Below are 20,840 nucleotides of genomic sequence, written 5' to 3'. Positions count from 1 at the left end.
TCCTATTCCCATTGAGTTCAATGAAAGCTTCTATTGACTAGAATGGGATCTCTATGTGCATGAAGCATACTAAAGTATGCTCTCTGCTTTCAGTAGACGTAGTTTGGGAGGAGTTACATTAAAAGGAATTCTCATTTTCTAACTAAACAATTCAGACACAGATTTGCATGAGGCAAAATTCAGTGGAGTCCATACAAAATGAATATGCATTTAACATTAAAATAGAGCTGGAGTGCCTATTGAAATAACACATCATCATCTCATCGTGTTCTAGGTTACCTTTGTAATGTTTCAGTGCTACATTATAAATCTAATAGTTGGGTTTTTTAAACCCGTTGACATGCCTTTATGTCACCGTTAAGGCATGTTACCACATTATTGTACTCAATAGCATTACTTTGGATTTTCAGATATAAATGTTCTCACTGGAAGTCAATTTTGCTTACTACAAATAATTCCATACATAAGGGCTGTAGCCATCTGCAGCTATAAATGCTGCGCCTTTTGGGAACAGCAAAAGTAATTTAAAACTTTAGAATGTACGGCCAGCTGTGAATGTGCTGACCCTCCAGGTGTTAATGCAAGCAAGCCATGCCATGCAACACCTACACTACATTGCCTGTAAACATTGAGTTCATAAATCAGAATACTGAATAAGTCAAATCAAGGCATCTGATATTACCAATATTTTTCAAAGATTAATATTAGTTGTTTAAAAGCAAAGTTTGTATAATCAGGGATTGAGAAACCAGGAGGCAGGGATATGTGGCCCCTAAAATGTCTCTGTTCCAGAATATTTCATATATGAATCAACATACCAATTGAATGGTTTATAGCAAAACCTGTGTTGACTTTTAAACTCTGCAATAATTAGGAAGACCAGTTCATTTAGACCTGCATATAAGCAAATGCCCCATGACAGTTTATTAACTTTCAAGTTGTCAGTTAGTTGGATGTTTAATGTCAAGGTCATTTGACATAGTTCATAAAGTTGACAAGTGAGTCAGTTCATCATTCATCTTCAAGGTTTACATTGTTTTTGAACCGGGGGCCCAATAGGGTTCTCCTGATTGAACTTGGAACCTTTTTTAACAATTGCTTCAAGTTAAATATTTCTGATGTGCGATGCATTTTTAATCGACCCACCCTTACGTTGGCAACTGAATTGAATAGAGTTGCTAAGGTTTAGGATACTCAGATGAGTTGGCCTGGGTAAATTATCTGTCAAAATGGCACACAAATTTTTGTACATACACCCTTAAATTTAGTATTTGGATTAAATACAAGGCAAGATTGATTACCTATGCCACTTACTATAATAACATCGGAATTGTCAAAGTACACATGGTGCATCTTACTAAAAATGTAAGGGCGATTTCCACTGAAACTGAGCTTGGAATCCTTGGTCTTGCAAAGCCTAGCCCGCAGAACAATGTAATAACACATGCAGTGGGTTATATATAACCAAAACAGAATAATATTAGGCAAGTCCACTAGACTATCACCCTCCTCAAAAATGTTTGCCCCCGCTGATGGGTCCACCATTGAAAAAATGGTGGACCCATCAGCAGTATTTGCAATTTAGAGAACACAATTATAGACAATGAAGTTAGTATAGCATGCTTGAAATTTGAAAAAACTAAGATGTAAAATCTTGTATCACATATTGAAATGTAAAGATCTATTTCTTTTCTTTCTGTTTTTATTTGCATTGACTGTTGACACATTAAAATAAAATACTGGTAAGTTTATAGATGTTATTTTTAAACTAGACTCAAATAACAACGGGAGCTACTGTGAAAAGGATATGCTAAATTAATAAATTTACAGTATCAAGAACAGATTTCCTTTTACTACAACAACAAGTAACATTGCTGTTTTGTTCTTGCTTAGAAGAAGTATCTCATCATTAAGGCCAATGTGAGGAGATTTGTGCCCTGGAGCAATTATACAGAGAGGAATTCTTCTCTCATATACACCAATCAGCCATAACACTGAAATGTGAAGGGAATATATTAAGCAGCAAGTGAACATTTCATCCTCAAAGTTGATGTGTTAGAAGCAGGAAAAACGGGCAAGTGTAAGGGTCTGAGCGACTTTGACAAGGGCCAAATTGAGATGGCTAGATGACTGGGTCAGAGCATCTCCAAAACTGCAGCTCTTACTAGAAACCGCAGGGCCCTGGTGCGAAGATTGCCCTAGGGCCCCCCAACTTCACAGCTGCCCTGTGCCATCATTGCCTCCAAACAACGTGTCTGTTCCTTCTTTGCCCCTTGCCCCACTTTCAATATACACTCTGGGACATATATGTAAACACACCTACACAAATTACTCATCCATGCTCACACACACACACCACCAAGTACACATCCATGCTCACACACACCAAGTACACATACATGCTCACACACACAGCAAGTACATATGCATGTATACACACACACACCAAGTACACATCCATGCTCACACATCCATGGACAAACATTCATGCACACATACATACTTACAAACACATATACATGCATCCCATCTCCCTCCCGCCCCCACTTACCTCTCACCGCTCCTGCAGATTTCTCTCTGGTTGCTTGCGCATACTGAGCGAGCAGCCTCGGTTTCGCCAGTGTGGTCCAGGTCGGAAGGACCCTTTTTAAACTATTTTGAACCCGTGCGAGGAGACAATGGGGCCCTCTTCCTGTGTGTGAAGTCATGCCAAAACACCAAGTGGCTTGCCATCCAGGCACGTACTTAGGCTCTGCTCTCTAAGACTTTTCGGTGGTCTTCCTGTCCATGCATGTCATAACTGCATAACCTCAAAGACCCCACCTGTGGAGGATCAGAGTATTAGCTACACTTTAGTTCCAATGGTGTCTCTCTTCTGGTATATATAAGAGGTTCTGCTTTGACACAACAAGCATAATAGGTATCTATAGAAAGCTGTGTAAAATGCTGCTTGCTATAGAAAAGTTAACGCTATTGTTTGATGACAGTTATACCCTGATGTAGAGGACTGCACTGGGAGGCGGGTCCTGTGGGTCCCGCGGGACCCGCCAAAAAACTTGTGGGCGCAGGCGGTCTTGCTGGGGCTGCGGGCGGGAGCGGGCAGTCAGGCACTGTACCTGTGGGTCCCGGTAATCCCGCGCAGTCCTGCAAGGCTGCCTTCTTGCTGCTCCCTTACAGTGTCTCCTAGCTTGCTCCGCCCAGGAACAAAACGGCGTCACGTGATGTGTAGTCACTTCCTGTGACTCCGCCTTGTTCATGGGCGGAGCAAGAGAAGAGACGCCGTGAGGGAACAACTCGAGGGCAGCCGCGCGGGAAATCAGGTAAGGAGGCGGGCATGATTGGCCACAAATGTGGCGGGAGCGGAACACCCACATTCCGGGAGTGGGCGGGAGCGGGATTAAAAAAGTAGTCCCGCGCAGGGCTCTACCCTGAAGTGACTTCTCTTTAACTATTAATGTTCATCTTGTCTCAGAAAAGGTCTTCAAACCACGTCAACAATAATTTCAAATTATTTTAGTTGTACTGGTGCCTTTTTGTGGAGTGAGATAAAAATGCTTGCTCTTTTCAAGATGAAATCTTACCATTTTTTCTACAAGTATCAGATTAAAAAATAAATTTTTCAAAATACTGTGCTGTATTCTTCTTTTAAAAATAGTTCAGTTTTCATATAATATTTTAGTAAGTTACATTTTAGCTAGTTGTATGTATTCTAGATCTGTTACCTTAGCCCAATCTACTAAACACCCTTATTCCTTATACAACCCATAGTAAACAGTAGAATGGCTTAGTCTTCACCCAGATGGACAATCTGACTAATGAAAGTCTATAGAGGAATAAACTTCAATATCATTGACACAAAAAATAAGTTCAGTGTGGTGTCTGAGTAGAAAAAGCCACCCAAAATATCACACAACTGACAATAACAACAACCATAAAGGTCTGCAGATAAGGTTTATTGGAACACAACGAGAAAGAACTAGTTTTTTGTCAGTGCTGTATACAGCACTGTTCAAGGAGCATAAAACTATTTTTTAACTATTTCCATGACAAAAAAAACTGTTTTTCTTTCTAAATCTGCCAGATATCTTCTATTAAATTGTTAAATTGGCTATTAGTACATTCCAAAATATGTGAACCAATGAATGATACTTTCTACATTTTCTATACTAAACACAACACAAGTTTTATTTAAATCTTGTATGCATATTCCAAAGATAAATGACTGTAGCTATGTTTAGACATGTAACAATATACATACAGATACATACTGCTTGCTGATATGCAATGACACACAGGTTATAAGTAAGCATTTGCATGTATTTTGATTACTTTCTGATCCAAACGCCCATGACCCATAGGTTTAATGTAGTAAATGCTGGCAATGAATTGAATACATCAGCAATATTCTTGGAAGACGAGAAGCTGCTTATATTTCCTGTAAAGTGAAACAGATAGTTTTCCATGTCTGTAAAAGCCTAGGAAATGTTCTTAGATTTCTAAGGCAACGTACAGCTGTAATTACACACACAAATATATATATATATATATATATATATATATATATATATATATATATATATATATATAAATATATATATATATATATAATCATAGTGTATATTTGATATATTTATTTGGAAAATGTAGTACATACAATAAAATATGATTTGAGATTTGGGGAGTCCAAAATCATTTAGGGATGTATCAGTGTTTAATTTCTTTATGCGACTTGGTGAAGAACAGCTGCCATAGGCGAGGTAGGTTTCACGTCTCAGCATTCCATTCAGACTGAATTTCCTGGATAGATTGTATTAAATGTTAAACTGGAGAGTTCATGAAATTAATTTTAATTGATCTCGTGTGACAGGTGGATGAATTGCTGAAACGCATAATGTCCTGCTTTTCCAACATCCCAAAAAGTATTTTATATCTACAGTAGATTTGTAAATCAAAATCAAGATTAGTACTTAAAAACTTAACTTTTATTACTGATTGAATAAAGTAAGTTATAAATCAGGGGGTTAAAACTAACCAAATAAATCAAGACAGGGTAAAACAAAAGCCCATAAACCTAATATTCTCTAGATTTAATAGGCTTCCATTAAATGGGTTACCTAAGAGGAAATCTACTCTTATGCTATACTTAAACATCTTTATGTGATTGGAGGGATGCTATTGTGTATTTTGCACAATTTAAATTAGTAAAAGTTCATTTTGAACCAAAATAGAGAGTTTCGCTGCCCTGTAGCACTATATTTTCTATGGAAATGCTTTCCAAGTGTACTGACAGATATTCCCAATTTTACAATATTACAGAAAGAGTACTAACTTTGCTAGTCACTCATCTTACATTATAAAAAAACCTCCTATTTTTAAACTGCAGACTTCCATCAGCTATTGCATTATTTTTGGAGAATAATGGTAAAATGTGTACAGTTTCTTGTTAACCACATCAAGATCATCAAAATATTCTGTCATCAAATTCAGATGCCCACTTAAAGCAAAAGATAATTATATATCTGATGTTGAAAGTGTTGCACAAGGTGACATTGATGTTAAGATTCCACCCCGCAAAAAAAAGGAGGATTTTTGAGTTCCCCGAAACATGGTCGTCCCTGAAATTTACGGAGACCCTTGGCATCACAATGAGCCTTACTATTGTTATTGTACTTAGTTTTAACATACGGCTTCTCCATTTTAGTTTTATTTTTGTTGAATGAATCATGATATGTCATCTGTTGTTGTTCATTTGAGGTTCTATTTATCTATTTTTTAGACCTGCTAAGGAGCAGAGGATTGTTATTATGTCATTATATGTATAGTCATAGAATTCATAGAATTCAAAATAGGGTGTACTATGTGCCCTATCTCACTACCCCCCCCTCTGCCCCTTCTCACCATCTACTCCCTCTCCCTACTTCTCATTATCCTCACTTACCTTGCTGCCGGAGTCCTGCGGTGGGAGCGCCCTGCCGGCATTTCGCGTTGAGCGCCGGAAAATGATGTCATATTCCGGCGCTCAACATGAAATGCTGGCACCACAACGGAGTCACGGAGAGTGAGGGGCGCCTAGCGGTTGCTGAAAACTTCACAAGCAACTGCTCGGCGCCCCTGCCCGGGACTTAAATTAAAGCATCAGTTTTTTTAAACATTATTTAACAGCTGCACAGGTCGCACACCCCTAAGGCCGGCCCTGTGAGTATTAAAAAAATTTTTTTTATAGCCATCTCAAAAAATGAAATAAATGAATAAAACAGTAAAGCAGTAAAATATATTGCTGTACGTTTCCTTAAGGTTTGCTGTTTAGTATTTTTAACCCCTTAACAATCAATGATGTGCAAGGCATGTCACAGAAAAACATACAGTTAAGGACCAATGACGTGCCTGGCAAATCGTAGGCTGAACCCGCTTAAAAGCAATCAATGAGCAATCAGCTATGTGTCCAGCCGTGTGCCCTGTCTGAGGCCTTCCAGCCGTGCGTCCAGCCGTGTGCCCTGTCTGAGGCCTTCCAGCCGTGCGTCCAGCCATGTGCTCTGTCTGAGGGCTTCCAGCCGTGTGCCCTGTCTGAGGCCTTCCTGTCGTGTGTCCAGCCATGTGCCCTGTCTGAGGGCCACCAGTCGTGTCTTCAGCCTGAACTTGTCTGTCTTGCCGGCTTCTTCAATACAGACCATCTCTTATTAAGATCCAGTCTGCTGTGTGTTTCATTTTGCCTGTCTGTACCTTCCTCCTGATAATGATGCATTGTGGGGTACAAACTGAGCCTTTGATATCCCCTGCAACTGTGCTCCCACCTGGCCTGCTTACCCGAGCCCTGACAAAATGCAAAGGCCACTCCAAGGAGTCCGTGGGGATAACAGCAGTTTTGGAATTACAGACTAATAAATCTGTAAGGACTGTGTTAGAATCCAGTGCTGATGACAAAACGGCTAAGACTGAGACCAAAAGTAAGAATGTATTCAGGAAGAGTTTCAAGCGAAAGCCACTCACCAAAGAGGAAAAACAAAGACTTGAGGCTAATTTGTGTTTTTATTGTGGAGAGACTGGCCATAGAATATCATCATGCCCACTCAGACCGGCTAAAACCTTTGCAACCCATACTGACAAAATTCAGGGAATCTGCATTAGACCTGGACCTGTTAACCCGGTGCTGACCACTGCTTGTTCTACGACTATGTTTCTGTTTCCTGTTAACCTTTTGTTAACCATGGCTTGTTCTGCAAAAACGTATCTGGTACCTTACCTTTCTGGGTTTCCTACTGGCCTGAAGTCTTCCCTATCTAGAGGTTCCAACTCTTCGGCAAGTGTGCCTCTGGGCTGACGGACAGTAGCTGCTCTGTCTGTGGTGCTTTTTTAAAATAATTTTAATAATTCTGTTTCAAATCAATATATATATAGATCAATAAGAAAAAAAAAACAGGAAATTGCATTTTGTAGCTAATGGAGGTGAGATGGCTGCATAAGACATGCCAATATGCACCAAGATAAATACCCTTGTTTTCAAAAATATATGTTCTCATTTAGACCCTATAATATCCCGAAAACATGCATGTTGGACATGGCTATATCCAGGGAATGTTGGTGAACACAAAATAAGAGTTTTTTATGTTGGAGAAATTAGGAAATACAAAATATGTACCAATGGAATGCAAAACATTAGACTTGTGCATTTATTTTCGTACAAACTTTGTATTTAACAAAAATTGCCTGTTCGTATATACGGATCAATGATAGCGAAGGCAAACCCCGATAAAACTGCTGAAACGAACTGCAAAAGTGAAGAAAACTCGTCATGTTTCATTTATTCGTTGCCACATGTAGCCACCACTATTAAAAGACATTTTGCTCCATTATAAGACATTTTGACATGATTACAAGCTGATTTCTGCTCATTGATGAGGTGGGAGAGACTGTGTGTAGGAGGGTACAATGAATCAGGGTGTGGTCTCATTGATAGTTATGGCTGTGATTGATGGGTCCAATAGCCTGTGGGAGTTTATCCTTACTTTTTTCACTCTGGCCAATCAGCATTTACAAAGGGAAGGAACAAGCATTAGATGAATGAGTGTGATGAAGACATTTTAACCCCTTAACGTCCAATGACGGCCCAGGCACGTCAGACACAAACGGTCAGGTAACGACCAATAACAGTGGACACCGTTTTAAAGGTTTGGAAAAGTTTTCTAGAGGGTCTCTAGACCCTCTTAAGTACTCTGATTCCACTTGCAGGTTGAATACAGGTACTCCATTCAACCATGCAAGTCAATGAAGTCCAGCTTTCTAATCACAATGTGATTGGTAATGTATTTTAAAAAATAAAAGTTCCAGCAAAATGTAAAAAAAAGTCCAAAAAGAATAAAATAAAAAAAATAAAGAAATCAAGTTTATTATTATGAGAAAGTGTTAAAATTAGCGCTATATCCTGACATGGAAAGAGTTCAAGTAAAAGCATTTCAAATACCCAAGGGGCGTCTAATGAATGGTTAACGGGATAACCAATAGAGTTGGTCGCATGGCCCTTTAACTCCTGACACAGAACTTGGCCTGAGGAGACCATTGGTCTCCCCGCTCCAAGAGTTAAAGGTCTGTACGAGCGACTCTATTGGTCGCTGGCAAGGAGTTCCTCTGCCATTGGTTGATGGCAGACAAGCCCCCTGCCGGTGACCAATAGAGTCGCTTGTACAGACTTTTTAAAATCCTGGTGCCGCAACTTGGCGGGGGAGACCACTGTTCTCCCCACTCCAAGAGTTAAAGGTCTGTACGGACGACCAATAGAGCGGAAATTCTCCGTAGGTTCTCCGTCAGGAGTTAAATGTCCATAAGAACAACTTTATTGGTTGATGCCAGAGGAGGCCTCTGCAGGCAACCAATAGTGTCGTTCGCACAGCCCTTTAACTCCTGACGGCGAGCCTACAGATTTCCGCTCCCGTTAACCCCTTCAATGCTGCGTAGATAAGGTAGGATAGATGGGGAAGGGACCAGGGAGATTAGTAAACCAAACCTGTCCTGCCACGGTCTGGTTGGTTCTTTCCCTCCCTGTGAGCTAGCCATGTGGATTGAGCCCACCTTATCCAGCTATAAAGGTATAAATATCTTACATAAATTATTAGTGCTGCTGTTATTTAGCACAATGAAATATAAACAACATATTGTAATCAACAGTAAAGCATTTTTAATAACCAAAACTAAATAATTCACAGTTGAATTACAATAACATTACATTACAATAGTGAATTTGGGATATTTATTTACAAAGTCATGCACTGTACCAAGTAAACACTTCTTACAAAAAGCAGTCACGAACATTGGAAATACATAGTGCAAATAGTCAAAACATCATAAATAAATGCTAGAATATGCAGAAAGGCAATATTATATGTTAGCGGCTATACCTAACAGGCATTTATGGCAATAAAGAAACAACATGATTCGCCATAATGAGGGTGAGAACATTTGGCTAAAGGGAAGCACAAGCCAGGCTTTATCTAGATCCTGGTCTTGGTCAAGGAGCCTTCCAAAGAGATGGCTAGGTCTTTGCAGGTGAAGGACCGTGCACCCACGTGGAAAGACACTATGGGCACCCACTGCTGTAGCTGAAAGGAGTGCTTTAGCTCAAGTTTTCATTTGCTCTCTTACTCCCTTGAGGCCTCATTTTACATACACTTACTTGAAAAAAGCTAAATAAAAAACTAACCAAAAAAAATAGTGTTTTTTTCTTATCCAAACTTTGAAGGCTAACAAATGGCTCAGTTTGCTAAATGCAGCATTGTTTTAGATTTGAACATAATGTATGTACAGCAAGAACATTTTTTAAAAATTGCCCACAGTTTGATGATGTACAACATGAAGACTTACTCTTCCTTTTGAGGAACCCAGTGTTTAAAAGCAACACTACTGACCCGTGTATATAATAAGGTTCTAAGGCTTGTTTTAGGTATCATGCCAACTCAAGGACATTTTAAAGAAAAAATGATATTTCCAGCCTGCTAAGAAATACCGGTAATAATAATACAGTGTAAAATCAAGTATACATTGCTTTTAGGATTTTGCTTTGTGTTTGTGCATTATCATCAACATTTTGTGGTCATGTATGTGGTCTCATCATACTGTACATACTGGTAATACATTTTCTGTATTTTATTGCCCTACTTATAGAAATATCCAAGAAATGTGTAAATTTATGGTTCAGTCACAAATTCCATAGTAGTTATATTTAAAAAGTTATATTTATATCTTTTAAAACATAACCAGTGTTTATGCTCTGAGTTCAGACGTCAGGTGAGAATCTAATTCAAATTTACATCCTATGAGTTTGACTTCATGTACTTGGAGGTCATATAACTGTATGCACTGTGATGCGTTATACAAGGCTACCTCATCTCTTCTTGGTGGAGAATCTTAAAAAGGACAACGCAGGACATCACATACACACTAAAGTATGTGAGATCTGATTGGTTTCTTCAAGGTCCATGCTGGAGCGCTCTGTGGGTCTAACAAGCTCCCCCAGATACATGGGCAAAAAAGTGCTCCCATTGGTTTCAAATAATGCATATTAACATAATCACAAATTGCTTTGTAATTCGGTGTCCCTTTGATGGGATTGACGTTTCATAATGCATAATGATATCAGGGAACTGAAATGTTGTACTCTCACAGATAGATGGATGATATTGTCTATAATAATTATATAAATAAGAAACTCAGCTACCAAATAGAACACATAACATATCTGAGTCGTTTAAAACTGTAAACAGCTTGCAATGACAAAGAATGTGTATAAAATAACTCATGCAAGGTAGCAGGGAATGGTAAGCAGCACCAATCTATGATATGACATAGTGTCAAGCTATAATGTCTTGTCCTCTGTAGCTACATGTTGTTTTTGGATGTATTAATAAAGGTGTTTTATCAACTTTGAACAATGAGATTAGATATTAAGTGCTACCTATTCTCTCCTGCTGTGCAACAGCTATACCAACTGTGCCCCTGACATTTCATACTTCTAACTATAGGAGAGGCAAGTTAATTATTACATTAGCAAGATGCCTTTCTGCCTCATAGGTATTCAACATACAGAACTCTATGATCAAGTATTACATATAGTTGATCAATATTAATCATACCAAACATTGAAAGTATTCTGTATTCTAAATTGTACAAAAATATGTATGATCATCACTGAAACAGCACCATTATGCGCACTGATTGCACAAAGCACTAACAGCTATCGTTGCCCTTAACGCAATAAAATTTACACTTTTTTTCTGTTCACATTTTCATCCCGTGCAATTTCACCTGCACAGTGTATGGTTAAAGGTTTATACCTTTAGGGACCCTATCATTTATGGGTTGGTAGAGGAGAGGGCCACTTTAACTACATATTGCATAATACAATGCAATATACAAGATATTTTAGCAGCAAATGTAAAGTCAATTTCATTAGCTTGTGGTTATTTACACAAGTTTTAAAAACTCTTGGGTGATTAGGCCCCTTTTGTACTGCCGCTCAATGGGCCTGTTACATGGGATACCTCTGATCGCCCCAACCGGCCCATTTACACTGCTATAATGACTTGGCTAACTCAGCAACGCAAGGTTGAGCCAAGGAAGGGCCATGAGAGCATGTCGTTGCATTGTTTTCAAACAGAAGAGCTCAGTAACAGATTTCATGGCTATTTAAAACTGAATTAACAGCAAAAAGCCCACTTACATTCAAAGTAAAATACACTGTTAAATGTAATTGATAGATAACCAGTGTCATGCCCTAGAGGCAATTTTACTAGCATTTTGTCCTTAAGTCCTTGAGCCAATTTTTGGCATTATACACCAATTAAACATTTGCATTGTTGTCAGGTAATCTGTTACAGAGGCTGTGGCCGGCAACACTGTTGTTTACAGTAGCAAGGGCACTATGTCGATCTGGCACCCTCCGATAGTGAGCTTCCTTTCATTTTAAAACAAAGGCAGTTTCCAGTACGTTTATGTTTTGCAATGAGCATAAACAAGAGTCAGACTTTAATTAAAGTTGGAATATAGTTGTCCTAACCTGTATTCAATCATGGATAATCATATGTAAGTTTGTCTAGAGCTACAGTTGAAAAGGTAGTCAAGGTGAAAATTCTGGTACCTTCAAGTAAAATAGTTAATACCCCAAATGTTGTTTACAAAGAGATTTTTGATGAAGAGGTGTTTTCCTCCATAGACTGCATTATAAGATGCTGCATGACATCATATCCTGGCGCTCCATAGTGAGGATGAGGGGGCAGTTAGCAGTGTAGCCCTGAATCAAACCAAAGGTAAATATGCCTCTGGTTGCGCTGCAGCTCTTATCTAAAGGTAAGTATCTTATTTAAAGAATGCATTTTTAAGTACCTACTTAACGTATGTTAATATGAATTCTTTGCTGGTAAGTTTGATTGGGACCCCTTTAATGTGTGCCATGGATTCAGTTTGATTATCCAACTAGCTTATGGATTGTAGTGTTGTATTATGGCTTCTGGTTGGATACATTTGGAGCCAGGAAGTGATATGTCCCTAGAGAACATAAAAAATAGCACAAGTCGATTTACTTCAGGAAATTTTACATTATACTTATATATAGTATCGATATTAGTATATTATTATACTAATATTAACAAATATTAGTTCCTAGGACGTGTCTAACCCTGTAAGGAATCTTCTCCAAGATTCCCATACAAAGTCTTGAAGAACAGATAACACATAAAATGAATTTCTCATCTTAAAAGGGTTTGACCTTTTAAACAGTTGCACTGAATACAGAAATTGATATGACAGAGAATGGGTTATACACACCCACAGCGATCTACCACCATGCCAGGAATATTTCCTTGTATAACTTCTGATTCATCATTGAAATATAGCATGTTAATAGAAGACATTTTAGTTGGGGAACAACATGGACCAAAAGTGCCTTTAGGGTTAGCTTGTTGAACAACGTGGGTGTGGGGGAGCTTTTGCAGAAACTGAAGTTGACATTCTCCTGAGCAGTAGTTGGCTTTATATTTTTTGGGGGCAATAACCCAATCCCATCCAATAGCTTCGAAATCTACAGTTAATGGGTAACGACAGCACATTGTTTCAGTTGAGAACTCATCGCAATCAAGGCAGGAGTCTCTTTTGTATCTTTTTGGTGTGTCTGTTATCTTGATTTCCATGAACGGAATCTGGTGGAAGAAAAGAAAATGATGACATGTGAGAAGTTTGGAAAGCATGATATTTTGCACAAGGTTTCAATCAACTGTTTGTTTCTCATTTTTACTTTTAGGGAGCTGGGTCATGAATTGACATGTTTCCCACTCTCCCAGTGTCACTGTATTGTGGTATGCTTATTAAATTTGGCATTAGTGTTTGCTTAACCATATTTGCTACATCCAGTAGTTAACAAGGATACATAGAGTTGGATTCTTATGTAAAAATAAATGTTGTCTTTAATGTTGTCATTAATTTCCCTGCTGCCAGACTTGGAGGGAACATAGAGCTTTGAAACTGTACACTCCTGTGATGACCATGAATCTCCCATCACATGGGAATTGTACATTGTCCACCACAGGTTTATATGCTTGCTTACGGTCAGTGGTACACTACTTTTCACTCTCTACCCATAAGAAAAGCCATAACTTTCTGTTTACCACAATGCACCACCACAATCAGCTGTCCCCCTGTGCCTCCAAGAAGCCCACTTTTTAAACTTGTTTGCTCTTTCACTGTATTCCCTGTTTTTTGGGGGGATACTGGTTTTCCAATAATTCAGTTTGGTTTAACTACTGTAAGCACCACTGCACTTATGTACGCCCATTTGGGCTTTATCAGTTGGAGCTTACTATTATTGTGGTCAACCTGGGGTATCTTTACCTAAATATACCTAATGATAAGCCATAATCTACTTGGCATGCTTTTAAATTTGCACATATTGATTACAAGCTATCAAGTGAACATGTGATCAAACATTCTTAGCTACTACTACTATTGGGGCATAATGTTTTATTTCTATGGGCATTTTTGAATGCTGACATTCAGTTTTTTCTTCCCTAGTCAAAACAGATGGTTGATTTGGGTCTGGCTATGTAGTTGCTCTACTACTGTTCCCCAGTAAAAGAGGAACCTGTTGCTACAGTATTACACTGGGCTCCACAGTAGAGTTACCCATTTCCATCTCCCTTTATTGCTTGCCAATATGATGGTGGGTTAATACATGAAGACTGTCAACAGTTGTGCAATCAGCATTGCTTCCATTGACAAATTCAAGTCTACTACAGAGTAAAAGAGGAAACAACAGCATGTGGCTTCAAAATTCTAAAGGCCTCAGAGTTCACCCATTCCCTTCTGCAGGATTAGCTTCATTCCAAAAGTGACATCTAGAATATTATGTCCAAACTCAGTGGCCTTTAAGGGTTCCTGGCTACTGAACTCAATATATACATACATATACACATATATATAATTATAGACACAATATGAGCAAACAAGTATGGACATCTGACCTATATGAGGTTGTTGGACATCACATTCCAAAACCATTAAGCATTAAGATGCTATTGGGCCTCTCTTCCCAACTATAACAGTCTCCACTCTAATGTGAATGCTTGTCATAAGAATTTGGAGTGTGGAAATTTGTCCCCATTCAGCCAAAAGAGCAGTTTGAAGTTAAGCACTGACATTGAACGAGAAGGCCTGACTCACATCAGCGTTCCAATTCTTCCAAAAGGTAATCAATGGGGTTAAGGTTAGGGTTCTGTGCAGGCCACTTGAGTTCTTCTACACTAAACTAGTCAAACAATCTCTTTATGGACCTTGCTTTGTACACAAGGGCACAGTCATTCTCCTCCACCTAACTTTAAACCAGGCACTTTTCATTACAGTATGTTGCCTTCTGCAGGCATCAAACCCATTCATTCATCCATCCATCAGACTTCCAGATCCCATACAAACATAGGAAGATGCAGCAAATTGCAGTGTGATTACAATATACGCTTCCATACAGAATGAATACAAGAGCATAGTATCCGAGTGTGACAGTGAATAGTAAACATTGCCACAGACTGCTCTTTAGAAGTACCTTATTCTGGGTGTGCCTCCACAGAATCCACGCAAGCCACCCAGGGACCTGCATAGCAAAAACATACTTCTATACCTGCCAGAGCTTTAAGGGAAGGGGTGGACAGAGAGGCAAACATAAAAAGAGATCTAGGATCCGGTAAACTGGGTCCAGATCAGCCAGGTCACCAAATATGACTTGTACTAATCATTTACTGACTTCACCAGTTCCTCCATTGCCCTTATCTCCTCACCCGGTCAACCCATTCCCTGATAGAAGAGGCTCTGGTGGTTTCAGCATAGTGGGATCACGCATTTTGCCACATTAAGAAGATGCATCGTAATAGAGTGTTTGTAGGTGTACACTTCCACACTGGTATGGTGGAGAAGCATCACACCAGTCAAGGGAGGTGGGACCTCTAGTCTAGTATGGTGGAGAAGCATCACACCAGTCAAGGGAGGTGGGACCTCACAGCTCAAAGCCCTATCCAGAATAGCCTCACAAGTTCATATTCCCACCAGAGGTTGATAAAAGAGCCCTTAATGGATCAGCAGCAGGGAACATCCTACTGATGTGTGGAGGAGTGGTACACCACACGTAACTGAGCTCTTTAAGTATGACCAATTCTACCTCCAATGGTTGCGTATGGAGATGGCATGCCCATTTGATTGATTTTATACACCTGTCAGCAATAGGCATGACTAAACTCAAATATTAGGAAGTGTGACAGCATACTTTTGGTCATAAAGTGTGTAGATGTATGTATGCATGTATCTATCTATCTATCTGTCTATATACTTGTTAATTGTTACAGGCAACCTTTGTAAGGGAGGAAGAAGAGAAGGTTGATAACTTCAGGACAGGAAATTGATTAGGTAAAGCTTGTGCCGCAGATACACCTTAAACCAAATACCCTTAAACCAAAAAATTACAAAACATTATACTAAATGTTCTTCAAAAAACACACACCACATTTAATTTTAGTAATGTAATTTAGTATGAAATATGAAGAGTCCTGTAAGGCATGTTTTTCCTGTGAGATGGGTCAAATTGGCCTTTTGTTTTGTATAGTTAATGGAATAATGTTACAGGTTAGTTGAAACAACGATAACCCCTTTCATAAATGTACTTAAAATAAGCAAATTCATAAGGTAATCAAGTGAATGCTTATATACTGTTCAAACATTCTCCACGTTGTATAGTCTAAAGAATTTGAAGGAAGGTGTTAAATCAGAAAAGCCAGCCAAGGCATGCAATTAAGCAGGAACGTACGCAGATATTAAAGTGAACAGCATAACGAAGTAAACGTATGTTCTTTAGTTGGATATTATTTCCTCACCTGATCATATTTCCAAACCAAAGCAAATGAGCAATTTCACAGTATTTAGCACAGAAAAACACATAAAAAAATTACAAAATGCAAATAATAAATAAATAACAGAGTTAGGGTGTTAAGTATTTACCAGTATGATTTAATTTGTCCTCCAATCTTGTCAACTAGCATAGGAGTTATAATAATTTATATGTGTTCGATACACATTTTATAATCACTCTATTTCTCTTTCACTAGTATCTGCTAACTGTTTAAAACAGAACCGTATTTTATAATGCATTTGCTGCCATTACTGTTGAAAAACTAAAGAATATAAAAAAATGTAATCACTCTGTCTTAATTACCCAATCTGACTTTGACCAAGACTGTTGATAATGGGGTTTCATTGTACATCAAGCATTGTTAAAAAGAATCAGAGAAAATAAGAAGTGTGGTGTTTGATCAGGGGGAGTCATCCAAAATATCATCGACCAATGGGAAAGGGGATATGACTGGTGGCCTATGCAGAAAGGATCTGTGTCTTTCTCCTTCATTGGTAATGTTTACATCATTGTATCAAACAGGAATATACACTGAGAATCAGGCAGGGAGAAGGATTTCCCACCTTCCTGCCCAGAATGGATTGCTAAGAAGTATAATTGGTATCAGCCACAGCAGACATTGGGAGAAACCATTTCATTTGCGGCCAATGCAACTGGTTGGAAGCTCTTGGTCAATTTGATAGGTGTACCTGTCTGACATGCTAACTTGGCCATCAGCTGGCAATGGTTAATTTTTCAATTTTCTCAGTGAAGAATACAAATGAATACCCAGTTTAATCACAGCTGCAGTTTGTGGTCACCTTACCAGTGCTTAAAAGGACTCAAGTTGGCCCGGCAATGGATATGTGTGGCCATGCCCTTGCCTACATATTTGTGTCTTGTGTCTCATTGGGGAAGAGTAAAGGTATTCTACTGACATTTGCATGGATGCTACAGGCCCAAACAGTCATGGCAACAGTGGCAGCCTCTTGGTTTGCAGGTAAAGGAATGTTATAGGAGCAAAATTAGTTACAACTCAGTTATTGCCATCTCTAAAGAATTTAATGGCATCTAACATTGTCCCATGTTTTATGCCCAATTATATATTTTGCAGTAGAAGAAAAGAAATGACAAGATGCGATTTCCCACTGGTTGAAAAAGATTCTAGCACATTAGCCAATAATGCTAAACCTCCCTATAACCCGGTGTCTAAACCATTTACATCTGAGTAATGCAGTTAGTGAAGTATGGAACCATAAAATTAAGTTAATGGGTCAGCTTAGCCACATGGTTCTCAGGAACATAAAACTTACCAATCCATCTTCATTGTGGGTTACTGCAAAATCCTGTCCATTTCCATCAGTTGCTTTGATTTCAATGCCTAGATTAGATTCAGGTTGCCTCAGCCAGTTTTGCAGCACAGTTTTCACATCAATGCTCTGCCAAGTTCCAGAACCTGGATTCATTTCAAGTTTTAGAGCTCGGATTCCTGTGTGTCTTGTACCATCTTTCAAAGGCTTAATAAGTCTCAAGATCTGTACAACAACTGTTGTAGGTTTCTGGACAGGTTTAAGATGCACCCAGAGTTGTGCCTTCGCTATTTTATTTATTTGAATTTTGGAGCTAAATTTGAAATAGCAGCATTTTGGTTTCTCTGTCATTTCAATAAGAAAATCAGCTGGAAAAAAATACAACACAATAAAATAGACCATTAAAACAATTATTTGAAGTGTTAACAAAAGATGGCAGCTGTTTCACAGATTAGCAGTTGTGAATTAAAGTCATTAAGTTTTAACATATTATTTCCTGCACTCTAAAAGATATCCTGAGACGTAGAGTCTCTCTATCTAAACTTCCCATAAAATGTTCCAGTCTTCTCTATAACTGGGAACAGAAAAGATACTGGAAGTTTTCCAGTATCAGCTTGTACATCAAGTTACCTGTTTCTAAGAAACTAGTTCTGTCTTTTATGTGACAGTGTTAAGCAGTGGTGGAGCTCAACACAGCAGCTGGTGCTGCCCATCTCATATTTAAAATCATAAAAAGAGTTATGATCATTATGTAAATGAAACATTGCTGAAGCATATTCTAGTACTGGATCACTATGTTTTAGATGCTTTGGATTGAAAAGCATTATCACTTTGCTTGTATTATACATAAGTAGCTGGATCCCTGGCCAAGATAAGAGTTACATTCCATATCTGAGGCTACTCATTACTCAACAAGATATGATTTAAAGCTGCTTCCCTTTTAACATTTCTTACAGTTGTGTTCGGTACAGCTTTAATTTAATTACATTATTTTGCTATGTTAAATGTAAACTATTGATTTTGCACTATAATAAGATTCTCAGTTAGTATACAATTATATTATCTATTTGTGTGTCATAATGTAATCATTTTTATGTCTCACTCTAGAACAAAATTTAGATATACCTCATATACCTGATGTTGACTAGCCATGTTTTCTTTTTTTTCTTTTTTACAAGAAAATGGGTTATAGTAATTTAGGAAAAGGAAATGCATTATTTAGAAAGTACAATATTATATATGTATTATATATATTTTTATAAACCAGAACTAGTTCTAGCACTAACACATATCACACAGACTGAAGTAGCAGTAGGTGCTTTAGATTGCAAACATCTTTTTCTTAAGGGTTAATTGCTGCAAATGCGAGCTTTTTATGAAGTGTGACAAATTGCATGGCTAGCATCCAAGTATGTTAGGTTTGTTTAATACCACGTAAAAATATGGGCAGTTGATCGAGATCTTTACTAAATTCATAAGGTATTACTAGACATAGATGAAGCCCATAATTGACCTAAACAAGATCAAGCAATGACTCAAATACAGCTAAAATTAACATATTTTTAGGAAGCAGAGTTTGGATAGAGTTCATCTAAATGGCAGTTTTATGCACAACCAGTGTATACTCCTTGGACTTTGCATTAAACATTTATATAATATTTATTGCGCAAAGATATATACCTATGCACAATGACATCCTTTTTTTCAAAAAGTGGTACCATGATTTGCACAGTTAGTACCAAATGCACACATATATTTGGAATTGACAGAAATATTGAAAGAGCTGGTTAAGATGGTATTATCGGCATTTGAAGGAAGTTTATGTACAGGCAAGTGTTAAACCAGCCTTTGTAACTAAGACTTCAAGAAATGTCCTTTTGTGGTGATCCATGCAAAGTGGACATCATTCTTATTCATGATATACTCACGCTCTGTAGGCATGATGATAACAGTTTCAGTCGTGGCATGGTAATCATCATCTTCAAGAGACCCGTCGCTACTTTCGTCTCTTTGGACATCATACCTATCTATTAAATCTTGTAATGGTGGAGCTCTTGGCAAAATTTGCTTTATAGCTTCCTTGCTGATATCAGGTGGCTTCTCCATTCGAAGTTTGCTAAGGATCTGCAATTTTATAGCCTCTAACCTTGAAGGCTTGCTATTCTGTCTCCAGGTACATTCACTGCACAAGTCGTCTTTATCAGTTGCTTGATGGCGGTCATTCGGATGCACTGGACTAAGTGTTATTAGTATGCACAGGCAAATATAAGTATGCTTATTTAATTTTGTCATGATCTCATGAAGTATACAGCTTTGTTATCTTCTGTTTTTCTAGAAGTGCTCTACTGAAGTCCAACAGCCTTATGTGAACGGTCAGTGACAGAAGAGGAGCCTGTCACAGTAATAAATCATGTGTAGTTCATGTGTACTTTTATACTGCAACTTAAGTTACGCATGTGTCATCAGAACCAATGATTGGCTGCCACATAGACAATAAACGTAACTGTCAGATATTTGCTCTCATTACAGCACGTTTTGTTTGAAGCCAAAAGTGAGTTCATATTTCCAAGTGTACATATCAAAATAACTCGCTGAGAATAGTCAGTCAGATTTATTTCATGTAAAATAAAGATTTTGTTTGCATACATGACATGTAGAGCTATTGTAAATGGAAAAATGCTTCCAACAGCTTGCTTTGTCATTTAAAGGAAATCTAATTGAATGTTTATGTGTTCAATCATTTACCTTGTTTCTGGTTTTGGGGCGCAGGCCCATTTAAGAAGTGTGATACCATACGATGCATTTAAATCCAGGTATTCTTCATCTGCACTAAGAATTTTTTATGATCCAATACAAATATGTATGACTGGCTGCATGTTTAATCTAAAATCTATATGCGTTGATAATGAGGGTAAAAAGCAACCTATGAACTAAGACGCAAAACTATGATAAACATACAACCCAGTTGAACACATAGAAAAAACATTGCCTGTGCGTAGCTATGATAAATTCAGCAGCAAAATCTTACACCATATTCCCCAAAACCTGAACCACCACGTTTGGTGCCTGTGCAGCAGCCTCACCTTGACCAGGATCAGGAAGGTTATAATAAGTTATGGGTAGGA

The 20,840-nt window shown here is 38.2% G+C and overlaps 1 protein-coding gene across 1 annotated transcript; it reads right to left on the bottom strand.

Moving 5' to 3' along the window:
* Positions 1 to 12,744: 12,744 nt before the first annotated feature.
* LOC128502131 (growth/differentiation factor 8-like) lies at positions 12,745 to 20,097 on the bottom strand. Its single transcript, XM_053471861.1, has 3 exons — positions 19,644 to 20,097; positions 17,719 to 18,083; positions 12,745 to 13,181 (listed from the first exon to the last, which is right to left on the bottom strand). The coding sequence occupies exons 1-3, from the start codon at positions 20,005 to 20,007 to the stop codon at positions 12,801 to 12,803; spliced, it is 1,110 nt and encodes a 369-aa protein (XP_053327836.1). The 5' UTR covers positions 20,008 to 20,097; the 3' UTR covers positions 12,745 to 12,800.
* Positions 20,098 to 20,840: the final 743 nt, after the last annotated feature.

Source organism: Spea bombifrons, chromosome 7, assembly GCF_027358695.1.
Source record: "Spea bombifrons isolate aSpeBom1 chromosome 7, aSpeBom1.2.pri, whole genome shotgun sequence".
In the NCBI taxonomy this organism is placed as follows: Eukaryota; Metazoa; Chordata; class Amphibia; order Anura; family Pelobatidae; genus Spea; species Spea bombifrons.
Note: the sequence above shows the minus strand (reverse complement) of the source record. Positions and strands in the feature narration are given on the sequence as shown.

What these genes read in the sequence shown, in the direction of transcription:
- LOC128502131 (XM_053471861.1), bottom strand. Translation starts at nt 20,007, where the DNA reads ATGACAAAATTAAATAAGCATACTTATATTTGCCTGTGCATACTAATA. An exon ending in TATCATCATGCCTACAGAGC is followed by an intron (nt 18,084 to 19,643) that starts GTGAGTATATCA and finishes ATTTTTTTCCAG; the next exon opens with CTGATTTTCTTATTGAAATG. An exon ending in CCCACAATGAAGATGGATTG is followed by an intron (nt 13,182 to 17,718) that starts GTAAGTTTTATG and finishes TTCTTCCACCAG; the next exon opens with ATTCCGTTCATGGAAATCAA.